Below are 17812 nucleotides of genomic sequence, written 5' to 3' on the forward strand. Positions count from 1 at the left end.
TGGTGTGTTCTCCCTGTGTCTGCGTGGGTTTCCTCCGGGTGACTGTCTTGTGAGGAGTGTGGTGTGTTCTCCCTGTGTCTGCGTAGGTTTCCTCCGGGTGACTGTCTGTGAGTAGTGTGGTGTGTTCTCCCTGTGTCTGCGTGGGTTTCCTCCGGGTGACTGTCTGTGAGGAGTGTGGTGTGTTCTCCCTGTGTCTGCGTGGGTTTCCTCCGGGTGACTGTCTGTGAGGAGTGTGGTGTGTTCTCCCTGTGTCTGCGTGGGTTTCCTCCAGGTGCTCCGGTTTCCTCCCACGGTCCAAAAAACACACATTGGTAGGTGGATTGGCGACTCCAAAGTGTCTGTAGTGAATGTGTGAGTGTGTGTGTTGCCCTGTGAAGGCCTGGTGCCCCCTCCAGGGTGTATTCCCGCCTTGCGCCCAATGATTCCAGGTAGGCTCTGGACCTACCGTGACCCTGAATTGGATAAGCGGTTACAGATAATGAATGAAATGTGAAAAGAAAGTTTCAAAATTACGGAAAGCACGTGAGTGACTTGATCCACAAACGCAGATTCAACAGTTTACAAATAATTTTTTTTTATTTGAGACGTATACTTTACAAATATATGCAATGTAAATTTAAACCAAATTATTTATTTTCGCATAAAATTGTGATTATATCTATGAAAACCAAAAATATATTTATGGATGTAACTGTATTTGTACAAATTGCAGACCGTGAGAAACAGATTGGGGTGTATTCATTTGTGAACAGTGAAACATATTTGTGACTTGTGTTTTACTTGTGTATTAACATTTACACATTTGTAAAGTATTTTGAGACTAATCTCTCCATGCTAATCTCTCTCCATAATGGACCCACCACAACCTGAAATTTATGAAGCAGTCACAGAGGATACATAGAAGAAATACAAAGGCATTCACTGTTAACCCAGGCGGTAATATTTAACAATTCTTGTTTTAGTAATAAGCTGTTGGATGGTAAGGATGCAGAAACGTTGAAGGCGTGGGAGCCGAATTAAATCAAGGAACATCAATTTCGTTTAAAATATTTTGAATTTGACAATATAGAAAGCTCTTGCAATATTAGTTCACTGTACAGAATGTTTAACTTTATTTTAAAATAATAATTAAAAAAAACACGAAAACGTGTAGCTAATTTGCCCAGTGGTATTCAGATATTGCTGTAGGGCCGAGAGTAGTGATTCTGGGTCGTTTTTGTTCTTTTGCTACATTTAGGCCTAGCTTCTCTCAAGTGGTCTACTCTGAGGTAATTTAAGAACGCGGAGTCGGCTAATTTTAAACCAAAATGGAGGAGCTTCTAGCGCTGAAAGAGGCAATAATAATATACTTGGACAGAAGTGGTGGGCTTCGGAAACTTATTGAGACCTGCAACTCTTTCAAAGGTTAAAAATGGTTTTGTCTTAATAAAAGTTAACTCGTTATAGTTAACTAAGTTAATAACGATTATATTAATTTTAGCATTTTGTTCTCTCTATCCTATTATTCCAGCTTATATTAATTTTCCGTTGAACTGTAAATAAACAAACTTGAAGGTTTTGTGACCTTCTTTATAGATGTTTTAAAATGTTTGCAAACGTCGTTTTAGGCTCGGTCCTAGCTGACTGTTTTACGCCCATACATATGTCATTACAGTTTTTACTTAAAGGAAATATCCTGAAAGTTAGACAGCTTATGACAGTTTGTTAACGGTTCTTTTTATTAGTTACACGACGCTGTTTTCTAGGTAGAAGCTAATGTGTGCCCTACAAAGTGCATACTTCATAGGAAGTAAGGAGAAAGGGTTTGGAAATTCGGTTATTGAGATTTGATCACAATAGTTTTTAATTTTAAATAACATTTAAAATGTGTCCTGTTTGGTTTCCCTAATGTGTCTACCCAGTAAACAAGGAACGTCCCTGGACGTTCAAAATAGGTCTAAAAGTAGTCTGTCCGTCAGTGGACGTCCAAAATCCATCTTAATAAGTTAGTTAAGTGGTGACCAATTGATAACGTCAGTGGACGTCCAAAATGCGTTTTATACAAGTAATTTATTTCGGGACCAATTAATAACGTCAATGGACGTCCAAAATACGTCTAATAGTCGTCTTTTCAATGTCTGTGTTTGGACGTCTTTTCAACTTTCATTTTCAACCTCAAGAGAACGTTGATTAGACGGCAGTCATTACGTTGAATCAACGGCTAATTGTTCACTGTCGTACATGGTGGTCCTTCCTTAAACGGTGGTTGTGCATTACCAATCCTGACCAGTGCATTAGACAGGTGACCTCCAGTGGCCAAGTAGCAAACCACAACATGTAGTGTCAAAGTGCAGTTTTTCAAAATTTTGTTCGTTTGTTTATCAGGCAAAAAGCACGTCAGCTGATGACGTTGTAAAATTAAATGTCTAAAAAATGTACAGTTTATTTATACTTGTTAGAAAATTAAATGACATCACTTAGTGCAGTGATTCTCAACCCTGGTCCTGGAGGAACACTATCCTGCATATTTCAGTGGTGTCCCATCTTTAACACACGCACTGCGACCATGAAATGAAATGACTTGTTCATTAACTCATTAGTGAAATCAACTGTGTTGGGAAAAGGGGAAGCCCGACTGCATTCATTTTCAGAGCTTGCGTGTTTAGTGTCTATTCACATTAGCCCTCCCCCTAGCTTTGCCTCTGTTAGGTCAAGTGCGTATAGTCTGCAGCATAAAGAGCTCCCTCTGGTGCAAGAGGGTAATGCACACTGGTAATGCAGTTTGAGTCTGCTGTTATTCAAGGCGATATCAAGGCATTTTTCAATGTGTTTATCGCAAAAGCTCATATCGTGATAACAATAAAAATATGATAAATCGTGCAGCCCTAAACCTAGTGCATGTTTAAGAAATACTTATTTCATGCTGCTTTCATTCATCTCCTGTAACAATTTTATGCTGTTCTGAGTTGCATTGGTACCAGTATAATACTAAAAAGATATACAGTTTTGTGTTTGTAGCAGTCATACATAAACTATAGAGTTGTAAACCTACATATGTTAAACATTAAATATTTTTCAGAATCACAGCAAGTGGAGGCTGTATATCGGTTCCATTTTGATGTGAATCCTACTGATGTGGTTGAACTGGATGCCAGGCTGGGAGACTGCATATTACACAACACTCTTAAAGCTACTTCACTTTTTCAGTCTGTATGTTTTGCATTGGAGGCTGTAATGTTTTGTCATTTATGTTTAGAATCCAATGAAGCAAATTTAGAATAGCAATAAATGCTTTTTTGTAGAGGAGTGTTCCAGTACATACTTTTTCACACTGGTAATGGCAACCAAGGAGTTTGTGCTATCTCCTGCACAAATAGAGCTTTTGTATATTATTTTCACAGGTTTGTTATCTGTCTATAAAGGCCTTGTCATTGATTAAGCACCCAATTACAGAAAACCAGGTAGAGTTGTAATTGATTGCTTACACCTAAATTGGGATTATAAATGTATCTTTTAATGATTTATTTTTTGGCCCCATAAGATTAATGTTGTTCTGAAGCCTACACACATGCCGCCTTTTCCCCGCTACTCTTTGGACTTATCTGAGTTTCCTCGTGGGTATGGTCCAATGAGGCCTCTGGAACTGGAAGGCCTTGTGATTGCCATGACTCGAGTCACTCACTACACCCAAGGGGCCAGATTCCTTTGCACAGAAGAAAAATGTCCTTGCTCCAGGGGTAACTTTTTAATACAACCTTCGTAATATGGTTTTAGTTCTTCTAACATCTTCAACTGTAATCATTGTGCCACTAGGTTTCCACCATATAAGAGTACATGCCCCAGGGGCCACAGAGTCTGCCACCATCAGGAGTGACTTCATCTGCTTTCTCTGTTCCTCGCCACTCAGAGAGGATGTGAAGTCTCGTGTTTTAGGGGGTGAGGGTTTTATGTGGCTAAATACATACAGCCACTTTTTTTTTAAAATAAGATTTGCTTTAGATTTTTAAAAACATTTATGAACTGTTCAGGTATTGAAGAATCTATGAACAAAATGGGGGCGGCACGGTGGCGCAGCAGGTAGTGTCGCAGTCACACAGCTCCAGGGGCCTGGAGGTTGTGGGTTCAATTCCCGCTCCGGGTGACTGTCTGTGAGGAGTTGGTGTGTTCTCCCCGTGTCCGCGTGGGTTTCCTCCGGGTGCTCCGGTTTCCTCCCACAGTCCAAAAACACACGTTGCAGGTGGATTGGCGACTCGAAAGTGTCCGTAGGTGTGAGTGAATGTGTGTGTGTCTGTGTTGCCCTGTGGGGGACTGGCGTCCCCTCCAGGGTGTATTCCCGCCTTGCGCCCGATGATTCCAGGTAGGCTCTGGACCCCCCGCGACCCTAAATTGGATAAGCGGTTACAGATAATGGATGGATGGAGGGTTACAGGTAATGGATGAACAAAATGGTAAGGTGTAATAATGCTTTTCATTCTAGTAGATAACTTTGGAAGACCATACCTGACCCAGCCCTAACTTATGCTAGCTTTTACATGGCTAGAGAATAAGCAGGGTCTCATCATTCATAACTAGGATTCATCTCATTCATGAAACTAAAGTCAATATCTGTATCATATAAAAAAAAGGTTCAAGGCCATACAAAGCTTTGGAATTAAAGCCAGTGTAATGATTTGTTCTGAATGTTCCCAGATAAACAGCTAGTTGAGCTTGTGCATGTGAAAGCACTGGATGTGTTAGGAGTCCCTGGCCCTTCCTCCCTGAGATATCAGTCTGTCACACTTTTTTTGAGAGGTATGTCTTTGATCAAAATATTTCATTCATACATTCATGTGGTGTAGTCTTTTTTTAACATAATTTTGTTCTGGTATTATTCAAGAATTGGACTAGTCTCATTGTTTTCTAATATTAGATGAACTTTGCAACTCTATGAAAATTGGCCATGTGTATCGAGTGGTAGGGATACCAGCACATGTACACCAGTGGCCCAACATTACTTGGAGCATAGAGGCCTGCAGTTTTCAGTCTGTGACCCCTGAATGTGAGACTTCCTTTTGATGTTGTTAAAATAATAGCACACCTCTACACTGAAACAATGTCAGACACAGAACTCTTACACTGCCCTCCTCCCTCCACTCACAGATCCTTGCAAAATCAGTGACAATTTCAAGGCTTTGCATGCTGCTTCAGCCTGTTCCCCCTGGAGATTCTCTGCCATTGTGGCTAACTCTTTTGCATCATCAGTGGTCCCACCTGGTCTCTACAGCACACTGAAACTTGCACTGCTCCTCAGCTTGGTGCAGACTGAGGGGGAGAATCCAAATGTGCACAACCACCTTGATGTACTTGCACTTACCAATGATATGATCATTGTTGATAGGTATATTTTTAACTTTTACATGGCAATTAATTGTAAGCTCAAGAAATTGAATTTTTTCAAAACATCAAAAGGTTTAAAGGCTAAAACTTTAATTGCATACAAAATTGTACATGACACCTAATATCATAACCAGAGTTTGGAAGTTATAAAGAAATGGAGAAGAACAATCATGCAAGACCTGGTAGAGCACACACTCATCATAAGAGTAAACTGCACTTAGTTTTCTTCTTTGGGAAATCAATGGTTACTCTTACTTCAGGTCTGAAACTGTTAACTGTTCATATTTTTTCCACTTTATTAAGACAAAAACAGTGGAAAATATTAGTTAATATGCTTGTAATTGTTTAGTCATAAAGTGATAGTCAGCTTTGCATGAGTTAATGGTGTAAAACCTGTAATCGGTTCCCTAAATAATAACCTTAAAATAAAATGCTCATACATCATTACTCATACTTTTTGTGGATTTATTGCCAGGTTGATGACATACAGCCTGGGCCTGGCTTGCAGAGGTGTTCGTCATCCAGTTAACGGAGAGCTCTTTGCTTTCCTATCCAGAGATGAGCATGGAATAGGAACAGCCAACATCCATGCTGGATCTGCAATGCTAGCCTGTGGAGGTGTGTGTCTGCTTGGAGACTTAACATGCTACAAGAGAGACAAAATGGACACACTCCAATCAGGTACCACATTTAACACTGATTTTGAAGTCAGATTTTGAAATTATTATAAAATAAGCAGTTAGCAAGTACTGTAGCAGTGGCAAAATGTTATTTATTTATTAGTATATTTTTTATAACTGTTTGTCTGTGTGCGTGTTGGGGCTTTGTGCATATTAAGATGTTGCTTGGGTAGTGTTTTTGGCATGTGGAGCCCCTGAATCTTGCTACACAGCAAGCCCAGATACTGACTCATTTGCCCCTTTCTGCACTTGTGCCCTTTTAGGACACTTATAAAGATTGCTTGCAGTAGTATGGCTGTGTCTTAGTACCTGTCTTAGTACCCCCCCCCCTCCCCTCCCCAATATTATTTTTGTTGTCTCAGTGCTTGAAAGCAGGTCAGTGACTGTTTTCATCCCAGGAAAGAAGTATGGGGAAGATGTTGACCAGCAACTCTCCTTCCCCATTCACTGCAACTTCTGGGCCCTGGCTGATGCAGCAGCTCCTTCCAAGAAGCTTTTAAAGCCTGACCGTGTAATTCTTGGTTCTGTGGTGAGTTCACACCATCTTGTATCAATACAAAATACGTTCATTTAATAACTATATGACAACACACTAAGGCTCTTTTTGTAAGGATTATGTTCATCTTGGCTAAGTTTGTGAGAGCTCTGGATATGTTGAGAGTGAATGACCCTTCCTTCCTGAGATCTCAATCTATTTTGAGAGGTATTTCCTGTATCTCTAGACTTGTATCTCCTGTATCTCTAAACTGAAGACTACAATGTTGAGGAATTGCAAAGCAGAGGTTTCATTTAGAAAGAATGCTGAAAGAATGCTGCAACAGTTAGGAGACGACCACACCTCTATACACATTTAGTAACAGGATGCAGAAAAAATACCTTATTTCCTGGAGAGATGTATTAGTTGCACTCCTTTGTGCCACACATTCTTAGGAAATCTACTAACAATAACAAAGACAAGAACCATTATGTTGCCAGTATTATGTTTCCCTGTATTATTAGCTTACAGCTATTACTCAAACTCAAATAGAATATTTATAATCTTACTACAGGAGATGGGTCCTGTAGCCCCACAAGTTGCAGAGGCTTTTGGACTAGTGATCCAGTGTCGTGAGGCAGTAGCTCACCACCCACTACTTCCTATGACCATGCACACCCTGAGGCAGGCGATCTCTCCAGGAGAGCCCCTTTACCCTGCTTGCATGCAGTTTACCACACAGGACTACACAGAGGTTAATTCACAAAAACTACAATCCATAACTCAAAAAAACATCTATTACATTATGGATTGTATTTGGCAAAACCCTAACTGCAGAAGTGCATGCAATAAACAAATGTTGCATTTTTATTGTTACAATTGCTATATGCGTTGCAATATATTACAGTATATTGGTGAATCAGTAATTTTGTGTTCATCTAATATAATTGCTACTTTTATATGTACATTAATACATCTAGGACTTATTGCTTAGAGGGCTTCTATCAGTGTTGCAAGGATGTCTGTTGCTATAATGTCTAATCAGCAATGTTGTGCAGCCTTTTTTTTATTTATAGTATAATATATATACTTTTATGTTAAAAATGCTAAAACCTTTCCATACGCTCCTCATCAGCTAATTGCTTATGCTCGGAGCCTACAAGTAAAAATGAGCCCTGATGCTGAGATGATGATCCATGGCTATTACATGGCCAGTCGGAGGGTTCGTTCAGACTTTTCCCAGGGCTCCTCGGTGTCTGTTGCATCCATCCAACTTATGTAAGTATAGGCTTAAAAGTTACTATGTCTACAGATAATACAAAGTTGTTTTAAATCAGGATTCTTAACCTGTTCGTAAAGATACATAAGGTCCGTTAACTTAAGTTTTATGTACTAGGGAGCAGTCTCTGTAGCAACCTCTGCACTCCCAAGTTTTCAAAATGGATTGTTAGTTGCAGTCTGAAGTTCACAAGTAGTTTAAACTATGTAGTCACCCTATGAATATGGTGGGGCAAATGCTGTTTTAGATCAAATTATTTACTACGTTGACCACTAGATGGTAGTCATTCAACACATTTAGCCCCCCCTTGCTGCTGTTGCCAGGGTTGACCTAGCACAGTCTCATGCTAAGCTCAACTTGAGGACACAAGTTCTGGAAGAGGATGCAGTTATTGCAGTGCTGCTGTTTGAAAACTCAATCACCCTTAAACACGGTGAGATTTTCATTTTTCTGCCACAAACTAATTTTGATTTAGCAAAAAACCCATACCGTGCAAGAAAGATTCTAAAGATTGCCAGACTGTAGTGAGCTGAAAGACTATAAGGCATATAAACAGACATGCTCTTAGACAACAAATTTAATAGAAATTACACATGACAAATGTAGCATTCTATTCAGTTTTCTTTGTCAAGATCAAGCTCTTATTCAATGGAAACGCAGGAGCCTCAACGCTGGTAATCCCTCCTGATGCCGTGTTTCCTTGTGATCTGCGCGACCTGGACTCCCTTCACAAACGAGACCTGACCTTGGAAGATTTCCACCAGCAGATCTTGCACTTTGTGTACACCTATGCACCAGGAGCTGCAACCTACATCATGGAAGAGTAGGGTACATTGTTACTGGGGTAACTATTTATAGTTAACAAAAATGTAAGTGTTATGTTCACTTCATTATTTATCAACTTACTAAACTCCCTTAACATTTTTATTCATCTGTAGATTAAGATATTTAGGGAATATAATATGCATATAACATTTAAATGCAGTAAATTCAGATTAATTTTTTTTTTTGTTGTACTGTTATGTTCTGTTTTTACATATGTGAAATTTCACAAATACAAAAAAAAAAAAAAAAAAAAAAAAAAAAGTTCTTTTAATATCATCTCTTGGCCTCACATGAATGATGCAAGTTGATTTACCATGCTATTAGACAGACATGCAAAGGTCTTTCAAGTTCCAAAAGTCACTTCCGTTTCTAGAGAGAGGAGAGGAGAAAAAAAATAAATAAATAAAAATCAGTAATTAATGTCTCTTCATGGACTCTCATCCCTGTTGTCTTAAAAGTAAATTATTCTGACACTGAATGCTCAGATATTCAAAGTATCAACAACCCAGTCTGGTCAGATGGGTAAACGGCGAAATGTGTAAAATCATCACAGCTGTAACAGAGTCATTTTACTTAGTACTACTTAAACTATTTCTGACTCCAAAGAAAAGAAGAAAAAGAAAAAAAAGTGGACTTACCACTGAGGTTACTGTGATCAGTCATGGTGATGTTCATCACTGGGGCAAGGAGAAGGAAACATTGGAAAAAGCTTTTATTAGCTAAACTATAACAGTTAAAAAACAAGAGTATATGCACCATTTACAAATGTCAGAAATTACAGTATCAGCAACCCAGTCTGGTCAGATGGGTAAACGGCAAAATGTGTAAAATCATCATAATATGTATCTGCAGTATGTCAGACTATAGCATACAGGCAGTTTTCTTCTTACCTTGATGCATTCTGAATCAGCAAATTCAAATGGCCTCCTTCTATATCTACAGAACTGTGGAGATATAAAATACAAACTCAGAACGGTCTAGATGTGATTAATGGATGCTTATAAATGTAGTGATATAAAACCTTAAGCAGGAAGTAAATATGACCAACACTCTTAATCTGATCTGTTTAATATACATATCAAAAATGGCTTTTCAGGTAGTCACAATATCAACAACCCAATGTGGTCAGAGGGGTAAACAGCTAAATGTGTAAAATTATCACAACTGTAACAGAATCTCTGTACTTACTACTAATTAAACTTTAGGAATCTGCATTTCAGACTCCTAATTATTAAAAAAAAAAAAAAGGGGGGGGGGGGGACTCACCGCTGAGGTTACACTAATATCAGTCATGGTGATGTTCATCACTGGGGCAAGGGGAAGAACAATTGGACAGAGCTTATTAGACAACTATAACACAAATAAAAAACAAAGAGTACATGTACTACTTACAAATGTCAGATAAATTACAGTATCAGCAACCCAGTCTGGTCAGATGGGTAAACGGCAAAATGTGTAAAATCATCATAATATGTATCTGCAGTATGTCAGACTATAGCATACAGGCAGTTTTCTTCTTACCGTGATGCATTCAGAATCAGCAAATTCAAATGGCCTCTTTCTCTCTCTAGAGAACTGTGGAGAAATAAAACACAAAATACAAACTCTGAACGGTCTAGATGTGATTAATGGGTGCTGATAATGTAGTGATATAAAACCTTAAGCAGGAAGTAAATGTGACAAAAAACACTTAATGTGATCCATTTAATATACATATCAAAAATGGCTGTTCAGGTAGTCACAATATCAACAACCCAATGTGGTCTGATGGGTAAACGGCAAAAATGTGACAGTCATCATATGTACACCTTTGTTTATGGCCACAATAGTAGTTAATTATGTGAGATTATTTACCATGTCCTTAGACCTCCGTGCTGAGATTTTCCAAAAGCAGATTATTTCTGAAAAAGGAAATGCATATTTAATTTCTAAATATATATCACTCATCAGTGACTCAATACTTGGATATGAATGATTGCACAGTTGTAAGCTCAGGTAATCACATCATCATCAACCCAAGCTGGTCAAATGGGTAAACGGCAAAAATGTGAAGATCATCACAGCTTTAACAGCAAATGTAACATGGAAATCCTTACCACATCTTTAAACCAACAGCGAACTTCAGTTGCCCCACTGCAAAGAGAAAATTATACTTTTATTTTTAAGGCATTTAAAAAGTGACCCCTTGACAAGCCTCAAAAATGACACCTGTCTAATTAAGCCTTTTTGTGTAGAAACTATTGATTTTATACCGCTTTCATGAAAGCAACACTGAGGGAACAATCGATAAGTGAACCTGATTCCACTTCAAAACTTGACTGATGAACTAAAGGCCAAAGGGCATATGTAACACAGCTTGAAAGCACAGCTCCCCACACTAGCACAAAGGCTTTAGCGAGGTTAGTCTAACTCAAGGTCAGAACCTTCAAGACCTCAGGCCCTCTGGAGAGGGCTATAAATTCATAATTTTCTCAACATGGGTCATGTGAAGAGCATTCTTGAATCAACTTGGTCTCACAGGGGACACTGAACCTAGATATAGCCAGTGGACAATCAGACCAACAGCAGTGCAAATGGCAAAGAAGCAATTTATCAATGTACGTGGGACACTCTGCTGCCAACATGATTTATAATGGTACTGCTGGGATATTTGAAACTGCCTGTTGAGCAGGGTTGGTCATGATTACAACATTATTTAACAATCAGAAATAACAGGTCTTCCATTCTGGTTGTCAAATTTGGTCCACAGAGCCAACTATTACTGAGAGAAATAGGGATGTTGGTTTTGTAGGGGGATTTTTCTCACTAGAGACAAATAAGGATGAACAGCATTCTCATAACTCACACTCAGCAGCTCAAATGCTATAGTGTAACCAAGTGATGTCCTAACTTTCCAACAGTCTTAAAGAGGATGGGGGTATCTCGATTCATTTTAAATAAAGTGCCTAAAACTGGCCTTGTGTTGCTGTTAGTGTTTCAGTTTATGTTAACACACATTCACAATCTTTGTCCTGGATCCCCCCAGTCCTGAATATTTTAGTATTAATATTTTCCCGATTTTAACACAACCAGATCTTGTCAAAAGGACAATGTAGTGGGGGTTATTAGAGCATTCAACTTTTACATGAAGATATTTATCCACTAGCAATAAAGGATTTTTAAAGTTCTTATTGTACTACATGTCCCCTTAAATTTTAAAATCAATTAAACACAAGTGAGTATCAACTCCTGCACGGGCCTTTAGTCTATAAGTTAGGGTTAAAGACACCAAGGCCTAAGGCTCATGGAGGTTTGAGACAGAAAGAAAACGTGGCCACCAGCACCACGTGGACAGACGCTTGAACATAAAGGTTTTCTCAGTTATTCGTCTTGACGGAGAGCTAAATACGAAATTATTTTAAAATAAGGATTATCTAAAGATGACTTTCAGCAAATAATTAGTTATTACATCAAACAATATATTTTGATTTACGTTCTTTCCTTGAAGGTAAAAACACAGCAATGCCGTTTAAAAAAATAATTCATACCAATCTATTTACAATTATTAACGCTTCAGTTGTTATAAATTATATCAGAATCTACCGGAATACATTTATATACCTTGTAAAATGTGCCCTGGAGTCCCTGCGGGAGCAGACTCTCTCCGGTCGTGTGTCCATGGTGAGAGAAAATGGATGTTGCGCATGCGCTTCTCGTTCCTTAACAGCGGATCCGCTCTGACCACGTGTGCGCATGCGAAATACAGCTTTTAGAAAGCTGTTTTTTTCTGTATGGAAATGTTATCCTCTAGACCAGGGGTCGGCAACCTTTACCACTCAAAGAGTAAAGAAAACACTGGGAGCCACAAAACCCTTTTGAAATTTTAAATGAAATAACACTGCATATAACAGGGTTTTTTGCCTTTTTGCTATGTATAAACAAACTATACTGTGTTACATTTATGAAATCAATGAACGACTGCAGAGAAAATTAAATAACATTTCTGCATGCAACAAAACATTGTTAACTCCGAAAAAAAGACGTTGGATTGACGCACATTGGAAGTTGTGACGTGTATTAAGAGCGACAAAAATATTTTAAAATATTAAAATATTTTACAAGATCTCCATAATCTTCATAGAATTACATTTTGAATATGAACGAACCAAAATAAAATACATTTTAATTAAATACTCATTAATTATTTTCAAAAGCTGAGCCGCATCAGAGGGATCAAAGAGCCGCGGGTTGCCGACCCCTGCTCTATGCATAAGAGTTTGTTTCATTTCTTTATGTGGTTGTGGCGCCCTCTGTTTTGCATGCGCCTCATGAATATGCACACGAGGGGAGCGCGTTACCACAAGGTAGGCTATAGCGTAAGATTACCGTCAAAAATAAACGTGTGCATACTCATCTACCATTGTACATAAATATTTAATTTGTACACAAGTGTGTATTTTGTACAAATACGACTTAAAAATATACGAATTTAAAGACTCACGCATAAGACTTGAATTATTACGGGTACGACCTCTATATTAAGAATACGAATTGGAAAACACTCAAAAATACGTCACTGGACTCAGGCAAAATGCGTAGAGCAGACGACCAAGCGATTCGATATAGTGCGCATGCGTGGACTGCTGCGTCTTGTTTTGAACTGGTGGTGGCCGCAGGGTCCGTGTACATTTTATTAGTTTGGTTCTTACACTGAATGGAGAATGGGAGAACGAAAAAAAACGGCTAATTTATTCATTTTCAGTTTGAACACATGAAGAGAATAACGAGAATACAGTCTGTGTTTTGTATACGGTTCATTATTTTGATTGGGGAGTGTGGGCGGGCTTAAAACACACTTTACACTTCATTGGCCAATCTGAGCAATCACCTGTTCTTTAGCGGCTCTCTCAAAATCTTAGATTCTCCGTGGATGCGTGCATTATCATTCATTCATTATCTGTAACCCAATTCAGGGTCGCGGTGGGTCAAGAGCCTACCTGGAATCATTGGGTGCAAGGCGGGAATACACCCTGGAGGGGACGCCAGTCTTTCACAGGGCAACACACACAGTGACCAATCCACCTGCCAACGTGTGTTTTTGGAGACCCACGCGGACACGGGGAGAACACACTAACTCCTCACAGACAGTCACCCGGATTGGGAATCGAACCCACAACCTCCAGGTCGACACTACCTGCTGCGCACTATTATCAGTTTGTGTGAAATTAAAGACTTGTACGTATACTGTGTTTTAACATTATAATTAAACATGGATGGGGTATTGCCTTTTATTTTGAATGGATTATAAAATCACCTTTAAATTAAGTTTCGTGAATTTAAATATGGTTTGCCTGCTCAGAGTTTTAATTATAGATAATGAACATGGGAATGTTTCTATTTTCTGGCATTATAATTCAACCACAGAAAAGTACATTGTTATATTTTAGATTATTATTATTATTAATTCTCCAGGCACATAAGCTTCATATTGAATTAGCAGGAAAATTTACAAAAAAAAAAATACCATGTATTAAAACAAATAACCAAAATTAAATTAAATAAAACTCAAATGAGGGCAGCATGGTGGCGCAGCAGGTAGGTGTCGCAGTCACACAGCTCCAGGGGCCTGGAGGTTGTGGGTTTGATTCCCGCTCTGGGTGACCTCCTGTGAGGAGTGTGGTGTGTTCTCCCTGTGTCTGCGTGGGTTTCCTCCGGGTGACTGTCTGTGAGGAGTGTGGTGTGTTCTCCCTGTGTCGGCGTGGGTTTCCTCCCACAGTCCAAAAACACATGTTGTTAGGTGGACTGGGGACTCAAAAGTGTCTGTGAATGTGTGTGTGTGTGTTGCCCTGTGAAGGACTGGCGCCCCCTCCAGGGTGTACTCCTGCCTTGCGCCCAGTGATTCCAGGTAGGCTCTGGACCCACCACGACCCTGAACTGGATAAGCGGTTACAGATAATGAATGAAAAGACTTTTTAATAAATGTGTCCACTTCATGAATGTAGTTATCTGTCTGTAAAATGCAGTTTCAAACTGAACTGAAAGTTTATGATTCTAATGATGTGTGAGTGAATGTGTGAGTCTGTGTTGCCCTGTGAAGGACTGGCGCCCCCTCCAGGGTGTGTTCCCGGGATATTTTTTTTAAGTCGTATTCGTACAAAACACACACAAAACAGACTTTTGTGTACAAATTAAATATTTATGTACGAATGTAGATGAGCATGTGCATGTTTATTTTTGACAGTAATCTTACTCTATGGCAGACTACCACAGCAAGTACGGCATTTCTCTCCCTCTCCCTCTTTTTCCCACAAACGACAGGGAAAAAAGTGTGTCGTTTATGTGCGTTCTTGACTGCTTCTAGTTTCTGGGAGATTTTATCTGACTTGCTGGCATCAGGGAGCCGCATATAATATGCGGGAGACTCCCGGAACTTCTGTATCTCGTATCTTATCATATGTATTAAAATCTCTTCATACACCAATTTTCTTCCTGAAATTACAAACATTTGTGAAGGAGATTTGCAGCTCCTACAACACAAAAGCCTTTTAAAAGATGCGTATGTCTCCTGTGACCTAATCACCTATAACAGGAATTATGTGTATCTTTATTACAGAGGTTGTCTAGTTGTCAGATCCTTTAAATATTGAATATTGAAAGGTCTTCATTAACAGAAAATTAGTCAAGGTCTGTCCTTATCATGGACCATAGATGGGGCTCTTGCTTCATATGAGAAGCTGAGAAATACCACCTCATTCAATTCAGAGATTATAGAAGAAACATGCCCAACTACAGGTGCATCTCAACAAAATTAGAATATCTTCAAAAAACTTACTTCATTTCAGTAATTTAATAAAAAAAATTTAATTCTTATAGTTACATTACAAACAGAGTGATCTATTTCAAGCGTTGATTCCTTTTAATGTTGATGATTATGGCTTACAGCCAATGGAAACCCACAGGTCATCATCTTAGAAAATTAGAATAATCAACACAAAACAACTGCAAAGGTTTCCTGTACCTTTAAAACGGTCCCCTAACCTGGTTCAGTAGGCTACACAATCAAGGGGAAGACTGCTGACTTCACAGATGTCCAGAAGGTTGACAACCTCCTGCTGTATCCAAGCATATTAATGGAAAGTTGACTGGAAGGAAAAAGGTGCACAACCAACAGGGTGAACTGCATAATTGAAAGGATTGTCAAGAAAAAATTGGTTATTCACAAGGAGTGTTTTCAGATGAAAGTAAATTTTGCATTTCATTTGGAAATCAAGGTCACAGAGTCTGGAGGAAGATTGGAGAGGCACACAATCCAAGCTGCTTGAGTCTAGTGTGAGGTTTTCACAATCAGTGATGGTTTGGGGAGCCATGTCATCTGCTGGTGTTGGTCCACTGTGTTAAATCAAGTCCAAAGTCAGCGCAGTCGTCTACCAGGGAATTTTAGAGTGCTTCCTGCTTCCTTCTGCTGACAAGCTTTATGGAGATGCGGATTTCATTTTCCAGCAGGACTTGGCACTTGTCCACACTGCCAGTACCTGGTTTAATAACCACATTATCATTGGCCAGTAAACTAGCCTGACCTAAATGGAGGATGAGAGAGCCAACAATGCAGACAAGCCGAAGGCCGCTATCAAAGCAACCTGGGCTTCCATAAGACCTCAGCAGTGCCACAGGCTGATCGCCTCCATGCCATGCTGAACCGATGCAGTAGTTCATGCAAAAGGATCCATGACCAAGTATTGAGTGCATATACTGTACATACTTTTCAGTAGGCAAACATTTCTGTATTAAAAATAATTTTTAAAATTGGTCTTATATAATATTCAAATTTTCTGAAATGACTTTTGTGTTTTAATGGGCTGTAAGCCATAATCATTAACATTTAAACAAATAAATGCTTGAAATAGATCACTGTTTGTAATTAATCTTGATAATGAGCTTCCCTTTTTGAATTGAATTACTGAAATAAACTTTGGCTTATATTCTCATTTACTGAGATGCACCCGCATGTTAATGCCAGTCCTCCCTGTATAAGCAATGCTCAGATTAGACATTAACACGTGTCATAAAATTTCCTCTCCCTGTGAAGCTCTCCAAGCTGTTCCTAACCCTTTAATGGAGAGGTTCATGACACAACGGGAGAATGAATTATGCACTGTCATGCCTGATTCACAGAAGGAAAAAAGCTTGGAGAAAACCAATACACATTCAATCAGGGCCTGCCGCTGTCTGACTCAGTTTAAGGTATACACTTACAAATGATGGTCCTGCAAAGATTCTTAAGTAAAGGAAAAGGTTCTATTTGGAACTCCGAACACTTGAAGAACCTTTTGCATGATTAAAGGGTTCTTTGCATCATGAAAGTTTTCTTCAGATTGATGGAGAATGTGCTGCTGATGGCTCTGTACAACACCTTTTACACAAGGTTTCTATATGGCACTAAAAACCCTTCTCTAAAACTCGTCACCAATCTGAAAAACTCCTTCATGATGAAAAAAAAAAAGTTTAATCATGCAAAAGGTTCTTCAAGTGTTTAGGGTTCTATACAGAACCATTGATTTTAAGTGTGTATACCAAGGAGAGACTTCATACGTATGACAACATTATTGCTATTATTTATTATTATTATAATTTCAGCAGTTTGTCTAAACCGACTGAAGCTTCCTGTTCTCACTTTGTCCTGGACTAAGAGAAGTGCTTGATGTTTTCAGTAAGTGTCGAACAAAAACGTTTTGTAATAATTTTGCGTGTATCTGAGCAGTTAATTGGGGCATGAAGAGGCACCTCAGCTTGTTTGATAAGATGATGTAGACACTTCATTTAGAAAAAAAAATATTTATCTTAAACAATGAGAGAGGAAAATAGCAAGTTTGCTAGAACGTGTTACATCACTGGTTTACTAATTAAGTGTTGAAGGATAGATATTTACACATACAAAATGTAAAATGGACGATTTTGACAAAGTATTATTCACATACGTATAATATTTTAATATATTTCAATTACATAAAATTACTTCAATGGAAAAAATTATTAATATTTATTTGGGGCACTGAATTCTTGTTCTAAATTCATTGTCATCTACTTGATGTGCATCACTTGTTGCTTTTTGTTTATGAATATATAATTTATAAAAAGAAAAAAACAACATTACCATTTCTCTTTGGTCAGAGCCATGTTGAGAATGTAGTGGTTGTAGTGAATATATTTAACTAATTTAAT

At 38.6% G+C, this 17812-nt stretch overlaps 1 protein-coding gene and 1 long non-coding RNA gene across 8 annotated transcripts; one reads left to right on the plus strand and one right to left on the minus strand.

Annotated features, from left to right (window-relative positions):
- The first annotated feature begins 820 nt into the window (after positions 1-820).
- On the plus strand, positions 821-9023 carry mcmdc2 (minichromosome maintenance domain containing 2). Of its 7 annotated transcripts, none has more exons than XM_066677159.1 (14): positions 821-936; positions 3059-3189; positions 3381-3440; positions 3521-3716; positions 3793-3915; positions 4669-4770; positions 4889-5017; positions 5119-5356; positions 5831-6036; positions 6398-6564; positions 7085-7264; positions 7646-7788; positions 8113-8222; positions 8408-9023. In XM_066677159.1, the coding sequence occupies exons 1-14, from the start codon at positions 876-878 to the stop codon at positions 8614-8616; spliced, it is 2055 nt and encodes a 684-aa protein (XP_066533256.1). In that variant the 5' UTR covers positions 821-875; the 3' UTR covers positions 8617-9023. The 7 variants fall into 7 exon arrangements, with proteins under 7 accessions (XP_066533256.1, XP_066533297.1, XP_066533248.1 ...); XM_066677200.1 differs by lacking the exon at positions 821-936 and adding an exon at positions 1194-1268; XM_066677151.1 differs by lacking the exon at positions 821-936 and adding an exon at positions 1277-1404.
- On the minus strand, positions 8382-12289 carry LOC136702238 (uncharacterized). The gene is made up of 9 exons (XR_010803905.1): positions 12215-12289; positions 10711-10747; positions 10469-10515; positions 10136-10189; positions 9881-9921; positions 9505-9558; positions 9253-9291; positions 8928-8983; positions 8382-8597 (listed from the first exon to the last, which is right to left on the minus strand). It is a non-coding gene; the product is annotated as an uncharacterized lncRNA (long non-coding RNA).
- Positions 12290-17812: the final 5523 nt, after the last annotated feature.

Source organism: Hoplias malabaricus, chromosome 1, assembly GCF_029633855.1.
Source record: "Hoplias malabaricus isolate fHopMal1 chromosome 1, fHopMal1.hap1, whole genome shotgun sequence".
Taxonomy (NCBI): Eukaryota; Metazoa; Chordata; class Actinopteri; order Characiformes; family Erythrinidae; genus Hoplias; species Hoplias malabaricus.